Genomic DNA, 13,901 nt, shown 5'->3' on the forward strand with positions numbered 1-13,901 from the left:
GTTTATTTGCTGCGTAATTGAATCCATTGCATAGCCACCAAGTGGATGTCTTGGAGGGAGGCACTGGTTATTCTCAGGTGAACATGGTATATTTCCTGCTCCCAGTTTACTGGAGGAAGCACCTGGTGGAGGTAGGACAGGTTCTCTAAGGGAGGTGTGGACAAGGCACTGTGGGAGCACAGAGCAGAGAACAACTAACCTGGCCAGAAGGAATGTGGACAGGCTCCACAGGGGAGGGGTCATCGGAGCTGGATCTTGGTGAATGAATTGAGTGCAAAGAAGAAATATTAGGTGTAAAGGTGAAAAGGAGGCACAAAAGGATGTGGAACAGTCAGGAAGCATGGAAGACTTGCGTGTGAGTGAGAGGTGGAGGATATGGGGAGGACGGATTGCCAGGAGAGGATGTTGCGAAGATTGGTTGGAACCAGCTTTGTAAAAGACTCCAGTCCATGCAAAGGCACGTGTAGGAGGGGATGGATGACCAGAGAAGCGTTTCAGTAGGCTGGGGCTATGTGGGAACATACAGCTTTCTGGAAGAAGATTCTTGAGCCATGAGGGACCTTACCAGTGAGCAGTGAGTGCAATAAGATCATTTTTAGCAGCATGAGATGAGTTTCTAATGTCCAGGATATCTGTGGGTACATCAACTGCAGAAATTTGTTCGGTTCTAGTAACCTGAATTAAGTAAAGTCGTTTCTTTCCTTTTAACCCATGTGATCATATTTAGCAAAAGCAACCAAGACAATAAAGTGGGACAAAAACATGGGTAGTCCAAGACGTTGAGGACTTGAAGAGGAAGGGGCAGGATCTTTGAGAGCCACCTGGAAACTGTCTCTCACAGTCAAGGCTGGCACCTGAGAAGACATTTATTGTCTTGAGTATTTTACTACAGTATGAAATACATGGCTATAAAATGCTCAGAGGGATGGCTCAGGACTCCATCCCTCAAACCTAGTATTAGAAAGAATGACGGAGCTCTGGGGATGGCAGGGGAGCCTAGGCCAGTTGGACGGATCTTGCTGCTCAAGATTCTACAGCCTCGAGTCTAGAACCTGCCTTGGGGAGGCTGTCTGCTTCTGGCAACAGGTGAGTGGGCCAAGGCCACTGAGGGTTACATCGGGGTGCAAGCTGTCTTTCTGCCTACTGCAGTTTCTCCCCTCAAGTCAAAGGAAAGTTGCCTATGTGTGCAACATGACCTCTAGACAAGAGATGCTAATCAAACATTTTGAAATGAATTAATGGTGTACTGTCAGGCTTGTCCAGGTGTGAAGTTGATGGTGATGACATTGATCTAAATTAGCAGTATTCTAGATATGCTGTAATTCTCAAACCATATACCAGCACTAATTAATCACTTCTTTTAATGTCCATTGTAAGGATAGCAGGCGTACTTTATTTTTTGCCTTGTCACTTTTCACAAGAAGATATTTAACAACAGGATTGTAAAGGCAGTATTGCTTAGTGGTTATGAGCCTGATGAAGAGCTCTGAAGCCAAACTACCAAACGGATCTGAGCTCTTCCATTTATTGGCTGTGTGACTTTCAGCAAATCACTTAACCTCTCTATGCCTCAGTTTTCTCACCTGTAAGTGGGGATAATAACCATCCCTACCTCCTAGACTGTTAAATGATTTTTTTGGACATACAGTAATGCTGTATAAGTGTTAGCCATTATTCATATTATTAATATTAACATGAGTCATGAGGAGTAGCCACCGGAATGCACCTTTCCTCTCTGAGCCTCATGTTCTGAACTTTACTGAAAGGAAAGAAGCATGTATTTGCTGTTGGGCACTTTGCTGGAACATCTGTCATCTCACACAATCCTGACTACGAGCCTGTCTATTAGATAATTGTCTCCATTTTAAAGATAAGGAAGGTGTAGCTCAGAGAACTTTAATAACATGCCCAGATGATACGGAGCTGATGCAAACTTGAACCTAGGCCTAGCTGATTCTGGTACTTATGTTTTCCTTAGGACCATGGTACCTTTTAGAATTTTTCAGAGCATACTCTGAAAAAGCAGAATTTAAATGTGTGTATCAAGAATGGAGTTTTCACAGTCCCTGTGCTGTCCTCTCCCTTCTCTTCTGGAAGAGGTTACTTGAGAAGGTTTCTTATTTTATGTTGTCCACCTTGCCCTGCATGACTCTGCGAAGGAGAATGCTACAAGAGGGAGGCAGCCCCCGTGGTCCTTGGTGCCCACTCCTACTCCATGTCTCCCCTGACACCTCCCGATGCCCCCAGTCACAGAGCAGCTGGTAACTTCCCTAAATCCCTGTACTGATATTACAGCTCCTGAGAGCACCAAAAGTAGGAATCAAGACCCTCTAGCATCCTTCCTGTACTTCCAGAAAGCCTAGTATCTTCTAGAAGGTTAGAACCTTTGTTATTCTGTGACTGTCTTGGACATCTTTTGGATGCAGTCCATGGATGTTTACTTCTGGGAAGTTCTGAAAAGTCTTCCTAACTGCCCGGGCATCATTAAGATGCAGACAACTCTAAGATTGCACAACTCGACTTGTAAATACCAGTCCGGATGACCCTGGCTCTTTATGGAGAAACCCATAAAGTCTGCACACCTTGGCAGTTGGACAGAATATAGATTTGAAGATAACATTTTGGGACCTTGTGGGAATCAACGTCATTTTGCCTGTGTGCTTCAACCTTCTCTCTCAGTGTTGGTCCACTTCCCTTCATCCTTCATTACCACACCCTGAAATTATAGTTATTTTTAAGAACATGGACATATCTTCATGTACATCAGGTTGTTTTTTGTGTATTGTATTCCAAGCCCATGCATGCAGAAAGACAATTACTGCTCTACCTCAAGCTCACTGGGTATGCAATCAAGGCTCATTATACTGCTGGTTCTCATCCCATTCACACCCTTTATGTCTCAGAACAACAATGAGTGGAGAGCAAAGTATTCCAGAACAGGAAGAGAGGAAGTCAGAGGAGGTGCTGAGAAATTTGAATCAAAAAGGGAGAAATTTAGGTGAAGATAGTTTGTTTAAAGTGGAGCTTTCATCTTTGCTGGTTTAGAGATCACACGTTTTCTTAGATCCAGTTCTTGAATCATGATCTCTTGGGTCTGGAAGAAAGCTATAATTTTCAGAAGGCTTACTTCTATAAAAGCTTATGGTTATGGAGAAAAATCAACATTTGTAGGTAATGAATCAGAGTCTAAAAAGTCTGTTTGGATATTTAGTGTCTCATAAAATGTAACATAGGAAGAGACTTGTGGAGTATCAGAGCTGGAAAAGATCATGAAGACATGTGCTCCAACACTCTCTTTTTAATGATGAAGCTACTGAGCCCAGGGAGGTTGAATGATTCCTCCAGGTTACATGGCTACAAGAAGGGGTAGAAAAACTGGACTAGAAGAGACCTCTTAACTCCCAAGCCAGTATATTTTCAACATTGTTACACATTACTAATCATTGGGAAACATTTGAGCCAAAGTATGAACCATGTATCATAAATGAGAGAATCTTAGCAATAGAAGAGACCTTGGAGGTCATCTGGTGCCACCTCCCTCCTGATGCAGGAGCCCTTCTGGTGACATCCCTGACAGATGGCCACTAGTCCTGCCAGGAAGCTCAGAACTTTACAAGGCAGCTTGTTTTGTCTTTGTGTATCTCTAGATATTAATAAATTTAGCCTGGCTGAAGGTTAAATGTCTATCTTTAAAGCATCAGCCCATAAGGAGGGAGGGTGGTCAGAGGTGAGTGACATGGTGTTGGTGATGGTGAAGAGTTTTACTTTTTTTTCATCTTAAGAAATGAGGACAATGATGCCTACCTCATAGGATCATTGTGAAGATTAGTCATGAGGTTTATAAGCATGTACCATGGTGCCTGCTTCAACCTAGGTACTCAAATTGTATTTATTATTGACTTTTATCATCATGATTCCATTTTTTGAAATTATGCTCTCTAGAGCAACGTAGCCTATGTCTAATCCTACAAATATTTGAAGGCAGTTAGCATGACCCTCTAAGTCTTCTCTTCTTCAGACTAAATATTCCCTGATTCTTCCACCATTCTTTCTGTGATGAATTTGGATGCCTTCATTGCTTTCATTCCCTCTCATTTGTCGATTTCCCCCTTAAAATGTGGTGGCCAAATGTGGTCAGCCCAGCGTACTCTACAGTGGAATAATTACTTCTCTTGATCTGGACGTTTCACTTCTCCTAAAACAATCTAGATTTATGTTAGCATTTTTGGAGGCCAGATCACAGAGTTGGCTCAAGTAAAACCTGATTCTGCTATCCAGAACATTAGCTATGCCTCCCAACTTTGTGTCAACTGCAGAGTTGACAAGCACAATTTTTACATCTTCATCCAAGCTGTTGATAAAAATATTGAACAAGAAAAGGCCAAAGGCTGAGCTTCGAGGAACACCTAGGATCCTTCCCTGCCTGTTGACATCTATGCACTGGTTTGGTGACATTGTTTCACTGGCTTCAAATCTACTCACCTGTACTATCAAAAATAACTCAGCAAGATAGAGCCACTCTTTGTGTTTTTGAAATTGGAGACTTAATTTATCCAGAGGTAAAATGCCACACTTTTATCGATGAAGACAGGTTTTGAACCCATAATTGGGACAATGTGAACTCAGAAAATAATTTCACGTTTGAGTTACTATGTAATGCTTAAAGAAAAAAAAACCACTTTCTCTTAATGTGAAATGATAATGCTTTTGCTGGGTTGTTTATTTTTCCAAAATATTTTGAAATTACTCTCTGGGTCTAGGGAAAGAAGGCTGGAGAATTTGCAGATTTTATGTGTAGGGGAGAGAGGAGATTATTGAAGAGTTAAAATGTGACTTTCAGGAGCCTTTTCTGTCTCTGGTAGAGATCACAGAGATGAAGAAATGTCTTTAAAGCATTGATGGGGAGGAGTGGGAGATATATTCCTAGATAGTAATTTTTACTCTTTTTGATGATTCTCAGAAAAGATTTTTAGGCTTTTTGGGGGGGAAGGTTGGGGATTACTTCTTTCTCTTAGTAAACATACTTTACTGTGAAGGAATCAAACCAAGCTCTTTGTGCTGCAGCATAAGTCAGTTTTCCTTGGTTTCTACAGTAGATGTAAAGAATGGTTGTCACCATCATTTGAGCCAAAGTGCTTGAAGATTGGAGGCTCAACTCTCAGCATCTTCCTTCAAGGACTCCTTTAATATTTTTTTCCAAAGGTTTTGCTTTTCACCATACATACCATGTTTGTGGTTTTCTTCTTAATCCTGATTCTTTCTATTTCTCCAGCTGGTAATTGAAAAAGTACCTTAATGTCTAAAACTCTATTATGGTGAGCATACTTTCAAATTACAAGGTGAACAGGCAGGACATTAGCACTCTTAAAAATTGACCAGGTAATAAAAACAATATTTCCTCATACTGAATATTCTAGGAATGGTATCTTATAGTTCACACATTCACTCCATATTTATTGAGCGCCTATGATATGCCAGGCACTGACATAAACAACGGAGACACAATGGGGAGTAAAATCAGATTTAGTTCCTTCTCCCATTGGGTGTGTACAGTCCAGGAGAGAAAAAAGCTGTTAATACAATAATCAAAAACAATTGTAAACTTCTGAAAAGTACTAAAGGAAAAGGAGATGGTGCGCATCACTATGGGAGGGGCTAGGGGAGGCTTCTCCGTGTGACTGGACCACTATCTAGTCCAGGAAAGGACATGATGGTGGTTGGGGTGTAGTTTGGTAGAAGGAGAGATGGAAAGATAAGAAGAGATGAGAGATGCTTAGGTTAAATTTGAAGGACTTGGGGTCTACATATGGGGGTGACAGAGAAGAGATGCCCAGTATAAATCAAGGAGGGTTCATACATTTATATTCATTATAAATTTAAAGAATATGATCTTGCAAATTAAATTTTATAACTGTACTGATAATCTCTGGTAGCACAGCACAGTGGAATTAATGCTAAAAAGAGAGTAAAAAATCATTCACTGCCTTGGATCTCTTACTGACAGAGTGGATGGCTCTAAGTAAGACGAAGAACTTTGAGTGTCTTTAAGGACCTAAACAATGGAAAAAATCATACCTGTAATTATTTACCTAATGGAGACCTAATTAAGACCCAGAGAAATAAGTTTGTCAAGGTTCACTTTCCAAAGAGATAACACAAGTGTCTTTATTTTCATTATTATTTTTAGTCCAATTGTCTAGATCTCTAGATCCTGTAAAAGGAAGTAAAGTATACTCCTGCACTGCCACCCCAATGCAAATCACCATTTCCTTTCATCTTACTCTACCCAACCATGCTATTTTATCATGCCAGAAAAACTTTCCAGTATATAAGAGGAGCCTTTGGACTGTGTGTGTGTATAAACCCGTTCATGCCTTTGGGATCCCATGACAACACAGTCGGCTCACAGTCTAAGCCAGGTGTCCAGTTTCCATCTGGGCTCCTGACAGACTGTGTGGTCAGGATTTAGAAATCAGAAACTTGGGAAAGGTGCAATGTGATGGACACAACCACCCCAAATACCATATATGTTATCACCATCATTTAGCACATAGTGCAGGAAATCCTGTTCTTTGCAGAAGAACTTCAAAGAACCACTTCTAGTTCTCTTGGGTACCATTTATTTTTCCTTTGCTAACACCAATGCGCAGACAGATATATATTTTTCCTCTAGTAAATTGCTACTGACACACCATTTTCCCCCCATCCTCAGCCCATTGTCCAGCTGACCTCTGGAATTTCCCCACCCTTCTAGGCTGCAGAGCTGCACCTAGTGGTTCACAGAGGCCTCCTTGCTGCCCTTGCCTGTTAGTTCATGTGGCCCTGCACTTCCTCTTTCTTTCCTGGGTTCTCAATTTCTTCCTCTCTTCTAGCCCCAGTGTGTTGACCAGCCCTCTCCGGCTCAGTGCGAATTTCCTCTAGTTTTCCAAGCGATTTTCTTTTCTGTGAATAGCTGTCTTTTAAACCTGTTTTATCTTACATATTTTGCCTTTCTTTTGAATTTTAAACAAAGAAGCATCCCTTCATGTCATCAGAAATAAATACATGACATTAAGTCCCTAAGTGACTCAGGTGTCTCATTTGTTTCTTTACCAGTTTATTCATGCTATTAATGTATATTTATGGAATGGCTACTGCGGTCTAAGCACCACAAGATAGAGTCATGAACACAGACATTCTGCATTCTAGAGGAAAAGATAGTCAACAAGTGAACAGGCCCTCATTGTTCCATATCCCACTATTCCATTCTCTTCTTAGAGATTGATTTTAGGGCCATGAAGCAGAAAGCTGCAACTCTGGTCATTGGATCCAAGACACTCCGTCGTCTATTCCAATTATCCATCCTCATTTTACAGGCTGTTGAGCTTATGTAATGAGTACTCAGATTATGATTGAGTAGGTAGATTGGAAAGGTAGGATTATAGTTTCCTGGGAAAAAATATATGACTGGCCACTCTTATAGGACTGAAAATAAAAAATAACCCAGTGCGCTTGTCATGCAAGCAGGATGCAGAACAGCTATCCACTAAATCACAGTATTATGTGCTTACCACAGAAATCATTTTCAAACTCAGTGTATATCCCACCAAGTCAGAGGAGGTATGCACTAAACATCCCTATTGCAAACCTCACATCAGGATGGCAGCAGAGCGATCAGTAAACTTCAAGGCATTTTCCCCCGTGCTTTCCTGTAAGGGTGGGTAGTTATTTTTCATCTCCTCTTAGCTGTGAGTTATAACAAGATGAATGGGCCCAAGGCTTGCCAGAAGCCGTAACTCTATTTAGTTGACATGACCAGATTCCCAATTTTTGCCTTTGAGAGCTTGAGAGTAGAATAAAACATTGATTCCCTCTGACCTTTCTCCTCTGTCTTCTCTGGGCAGAATATCTCGATGCATAATGCAGTTGGTGGGGCCCTGGCGGGGCCTGGAGCTCACCAGCTTGGCAGTGCCCGGCTGCCCAACCATGACACCAGCGTTGTGATTCAGCAAGCCATGCCGTCGCCACAGTCCAGCTCTGTCATCACTCAGGCACCTTCCACCAACCGCCAGATCGGGTAAGGAGCCCTCCTCAGCTGCCTCTGGGTCCTGGACGGAGCTCAGGGAATGTTCTGGACTTTCTCCTTGTTTCTGGTGCACATATTCGTTGGTTTTCCTGGCTGATGTGATGTTGCCTAGAGATTTAGAGTGACGGTTTCAATGGGAGAAGAGAGAGGGAGTCTCTGTTTGTTGAAAGCCATTTTGATCCTAAATCTGCGTGGGGGATGGGGTGGGGAAACAAGTCATTCTGTGTCATAGTTTCTTCAAACAAGATTTGTGAACTTTAAGATGGCTGTGGAAAAATCTATGGGTGTTATGGTGACTAGAGTGTCTTCTGTGTACAGTAGTCCCCCCTTAATGACAGGGGACAGGGGACAGGTCTTTCCAAGACCCCCAATGGATGCCTGAAACCGTGGATAGTACCAAACCCTACACATACTATGTTTTGTCCATCTGATGACTGAGATAGCTACTAAGTGACCACTGGGCAGGGAGTGTCTACACTGTGGACGTGCTGGATGGAGGGATGATTCGCATCCTGGGAGGAATGGATCTGCATGGTGCAAAATTTCATCACACTACTTGAAACAGCACACAATTTAAAACTTGTGAATTTTTTATTTCTGGAATTTTCCAGAACAAAAATATTAAAATATTAAATATTTAATTAAAATATTAAATATTTTAATATTTTTGGACCTTGCTTAGTTGAAACTGCAGAAAGCAAAACTGCAGATAAGGCGGCACTATTCTATTTCCACAGTCCTCCTTCCCTCTGGTCTTCTTCCCTTCTCCTCTTCCTTGTTAATGCCACCTATTAGCTCTCCCCTCCCTCTGCATTGGCCCATACTCATTCCTGGAGTAAACAAAACAAAGAAAGCAGCCCTCTCCTCTCATTTATGCAGATGGACAATACTGAAGTGTTGGTAGAAAGAGCCTGTCATTGACTGCCAAACACCCATACCATGTGATGGAAAGAGCTCTCGCTTCCTGGCATCATGTGATCACTCTAGCCCCTTGCTACGCGAAGTATGATCTGAGAATCAGTAGCATGGGCATTACCTAGAAGCTTCTTAGAAATGCAGAATCTCTGACCCAGCTTCCTTTTCCCCAGAATGAGGATGGTGTCTGTTCTTTCCAACCTCACAAGAGTAAAGATGCGATAAAAGATTTAAGAGCACTTGGGTTCTTAGGAAGAGAAGGGAGTGACTTAAGCCAAAGAGCTATGATAAATTTATATTGGATGCTGGGAGCTGGTTGCTCTATGTTCCCAGAATTCTCCGTTTGAAATAAGAAGGGGAGCGCACTGTGTTTGGTACCTGCATCAGAATTCAGTTTGGATTTTCAGTTGAATATTAGATATGGTAGTTTTAAAAAAATTCAGAAGCCGCCCCACAATTTGTCAGTACGTCATTTCCCCCTTGCTTTTAGTGTTGTAAGAATCCCAGACGAATAGTGAGTGCTGAGGTTTATTCCTCCTTAGAATGCTCCAGAAGGGGTACCTTGTAGCTCACATTTCTCAACTTACCCTGTTGTGAGACATAAAGACCCACCTTAAGAAATGACAGAAGCAGGTAATGACCATTTTGTGAGTTTGCCTTGGGTACATTTGGTTTCCCATTCAAGAAATAAAAAATCAGTCTGGCCATTTGAACGCTGGGCTTTGTTTAAAGAAACCAATGCTAAATTAGCAAGTGTCTCTGTTAAAGATTTCTTTTCTTCTCAAATGACTATGAGAGCAAATGTTGCCACCATCTAAATCAAGAACCCATAATATGCTAAGAGGGTGGGGTGGATTCATTAAAGACAGCATCTAAATCTCAAGGGACTTCTTCACTCTAGTGGCTTGGCTTTAGGCAGACAATTCACAGTTAGGCCAGCTAATTATAATTATTTTATTTTTCTTTCAAGGGGAAAAAACATAAAATGTGCTAAAGTTTACTAGCAGTTTTACAGCATTCCTTCCCCCCTGGAGTTCTCCTGCCTCCCTCTCCCCCCCACCCCCCACTAACTACCCTCTTGGAGGCCCGTAGTGTTCAGCCATTGTTAGTACAAAGCTGGTCTTTATGAAACAGTCTTTTAAGGGTTAGCACTAAATTTTAAGATGAGTGCTGACTCTGTCAATAATTTACCCAGCTGGCCTGGGACCGTACATGTGGGTGACATTGGTAGGCGATGTCACTATGCCTAGATGGATGGGGGTGTTTCTCTGGCGCAGATACCCACCCGAAGCCCTCCATCCTCCCATTTTTTCTCACTCCTGGCATGTTGTATGTCTCTCCTGGTGTGTTCTAGGAGATAATTGTCACTTTAGGAGTCTGTCTCATTGCCAAGCTGGAGGGGAGGCTGTTTCTTTTCTTGAGATTCTTCCCTGTCGTGCTTACCATGTTGATTCAAAACCACACATCCTGTCATTTCCATTTTTCTCCACGTGACCCATCCAAAAAACCTTGCCCGGATGATCTCGGGAGCTCAGCAAGAAACAGCCCAACCCATCTCACCAGTGAATTCAGTATGAAACTCTAGGTGGTAACATTTGGGGATGGTTGACTCTTTTATTTCTCTCAGGAAAGAGGAAATGAGTACTTATTTTAAAACATGAGTTCCCTCTGGAGACTGTGTCTTTAAATGAGCATTTGAAATTGCAGATAGCTTTTTTTCCCCACTACTTTATTTTATTTTTTTGAGGCTGCACAGAACCATATTGTAGTAATATTCTGATTTTTATCACAACCTCAAATATTTAAGTGTCAAAATCTGGCCAAGCCACCTGCAAATGTTTGCCATGGCTACGGGCCAACAAAAACAGCAAACAGCAATGAAAGTCTTCATTCAGGCTCAGTGCTTAAGCTGCATCCAGCCAGAGAGGCTGGGACCCACCTGTGCCCATGCACGGTGCTCTTGTGCCGCGGCCAGGGGGTGTGTTCACGACTGGGGCTTTGTGGGAGAGGGGGCTGCCTGGCTCCTGTCCCTGCTCTTCCCTTCCCTCTACCACTGCTTGGCTTCTGCAGACAGCCCCACGTTTGCTCTCTTTTCTGTCTCCCTCCTTTCACACTGTAAAATTTAAGCTTAGAGGCTTGAATGTATCAGGAGTGGTATTGACATAAAGGACTAGAAAATGGGAGTGGCGCCAGTTGGGAAGGCTTTGGGGACAAAGGGTAGGCATCCTTGTAAGCATTCGATTTTCATGGTTTTTGAGCAGGCACTGAGCCAAAGCAGACCAAAATGAGTGGAAATGCAAAAATCCAAAGAAATAACATGAAAAGTAGATAAACAAGTAGTGTGCAACTTCCATTCCATACCATAGTGACCTGTAGCATGTCCTGTGCCCAATTCTGTAAAAGTGGTGCTATTATCTCTTTAGAAACTGGAGCTATGTATAAATATCCCAAATTGCTCGTGTGTGGTTAGGCAGGCTAGAAAAACATACAGCTATAGAGAGTGTGGGAGGCATCCCCAAACTAGTGACTACTTGCGCTTCATCATACTGGCAGACGCTCTGTCGGGAAGAGTGTCTTTGGCTGATTGATGGTAGTGTTTTAGAAGATAAGTTTCCCAGATGGAAAAAAGAGTGAGCCATGGGCTGTGGGGAAGACAAGTGAGACAGAAAACAAGCATGTGTTAAATAGAGATGAAATCGATTCCGCCTTGAACCAAATATGGGGCAGAATCCAAACAGTATCTGCACTCCAGTCATTTTTATTAGATATCATGTAACAGGCTCATTAATTCAAGATCAAGTCCGAAAAGCCTGGGAAAAATAGTGGGTGAGTAGGTAGCAGTGATATAAGTTCGCTCTCTTTCTCTGTCTCTCAGTCTCTTATCTCATGAGACATTTTTGTAGGAGCCAGTGATCAGTTGAGTAGGTGTCGGTGATCTTAATAGATCCCAGGTTTCCCAAAGAAATTGATTTCTCTTTATGGGGTAAGGATAGTAGATAATTCATGAGCAGCAATTCTTCAGGAGAGCAATGAAGGTAATACGGAGTGTGGAGTTCTACAAGAATGCTTATCAGTACAGAGTTCTGACAGGTTATGGGAGACATTGCCAAAATAGTCTACAAATTTTCTTCTTGCTTTTCAATTCTTTGTAGGGAATTGGGCATATGCTCGTTAGATTATTGGTGAGAATTATTTGACAGTAATTGTTTACAATGGAAGTGTTATACGTCCAACATCAGAATATACAATGTGGAGTATTCTGGTTGAGATAATGAATTGGCCAGCTGTATCAGGAAACTTGGAAACGTGTTCAACAGAATTCATACATGATGGCATTTATGTATGAAACCCCTCCCTGATTTTATACCAATTTTAGTCCTGGCACACATATTTCCATGTGATGTATAGCTATCAGGCATTTGTTCACAAACCCTGTTTGCATGAGGCTATAGCTAGGCAGTTGAGATCGAATTACTTAGCCAGAAGTTTATATAAAATATTGTGGAAGAAAATCTTGTGTTATGTAAAAATAAAAAGGTGCCAAAACTCATCATAAATTGTACCTCCTCTCCTACTTCCTGTGCTTGTTTATCCCTTTTCTCTTTGTGATCCCTGACACCATGTGTCAGGCAGAATATCAGATGTAGCTCAATGGCTATGACCAAGCAAAACAAACAAGCAAACACAAAAATAATGATAATACAAGGTCAATGTCAGGAGGGATGCTACTTTTCCAGGGAGCATCATGTGGCTTTGTTGTGTGAGTTGAATGTTGCTGCCCCATGTGCTATCAAGATGGGACGGTTAATAAATTTGACAATAAGTTTGTTAATAAATTGTGTCATTGTTGCTCTGGGGGGAAAAAAAAGGAGAGAAGTTGGGAAATGATGCCATCGCAGAGAGGCACTGTTTAAAGAAGGCCTAAATAACGAAGCAGCTTACGGTTTAAGAATGTACTTGCCTTGTAAATGCGTATGTGCGTGAATCCATCGTTAAGAGCTTTCTGAAACTTCTCAAACCAAACCAACCAAACCGAGCATGACTAAGACTGTCACGTCCACCACAGGCTAATGCTGGGGACGTCCAGGCCAGCCTCCTTCCTGCTAGAGGCAGCAGGGCAGCAGGTCCCAGGTTGTCACTGCTCCTCAGCCCGTAGCCAGGACAACGTGAAGCTCCCTTGAGCAATTCAGACCAGAAGTCGTTATTTCCTGCTTTGTGTTTTGCTGAATATCACGGCTATGAATATAGCTTTATTGTTGGAAAGTTGCTGGATCTTTCACAGCCCCGAGAACATTTACGAGGGCCCTTCAGGGGGATGCTTTCTGGGAGGGTTGACAGGTTTAACCATATGGCTCCCGTTAAATCCCGTGCAGAGGCTTGAGAAATTGCCTCTGACAAGGGGGCCGGCAGCCTTCCACTCACAGGGTTTTATGTGTGGAACGAAACATTAAGTACTGATACTTGAGGAAATATAATGTTTCTGAACATTCAGAAGTTGTAACACCACACGGTGTTGTGGTCAGATGAAGGGGGCAGAGCCAGAACCCGGGAGCACATGGCTGGGTGTTCCAAGAAGCAGAAAAATACCCCAGCTCTCCTCTCCAAATCTGGCTTCTGCCTCCTGATTCCTCAGGCAGGGTCTTAGTGTCTCAGCTCCTCACCCGGAGCACAGCAAGGCTGTCCACTTGGGAGAGAAAATCGGAGGTCACTCCTGGATGGCTCAAGCCCTTTATTAGAAAAGCCCTTGATTAGTAAGCTGAAATTGAAGAAGAGGAAGGAGGATAATATTTGTCCGACTTTTACTATGTGACAGGCACTGAACTAGCTTTGCATGTTATCATCTATATTTCTTCAACAGCTCAGAGAGGTAGGTGCTATCTACCCCAAGTAACTGGTCCAAAGTCACCCAGCCAGTGAGATA

General features: G+C 42.4%; 1 protein-coding gene across 1 annotated transcript in view; it reads left to right on the forward strand.

Moving 5' to 3' along the window:
• The window catches only part of LOC123647636 (cyclic AMP-responsive element-binding protein 5-like), a 147,082-nt gene extending 138,851 nt beyond the window's left edge, over window positions 1-8,231 (forward strand). The window contains exon 5 of the mRNA XM_045565248.1: window positions 7,884-8,231. Coding sequence (XP_045421204.1) covers window positions 7,884-8,060 — 177 coding nt within the window. The 3' untranslated portion in view covers window positions 8,061-8,231. The remainder of the gene's footprint in view (window positions 1-7,883) is intronic.
• The last annotated feature ends 5,670 nt before the right edge of the window (window positions 8,232-13,901 follow it).

Source organism: Lemur catta, chromosome 11 (genome assembly GCF_020740605.2).
Source record: "Lemur catta isolate mLemCat1 chromosome 11, mLemCat1.pri, whole genome shotgun sequence".
Classification (NCBI taxonomy): Eukaryota; Metazoa; Chordata; class Mammalia; order Primates; family Lemuridae; genus Lemur; species Lemur catta.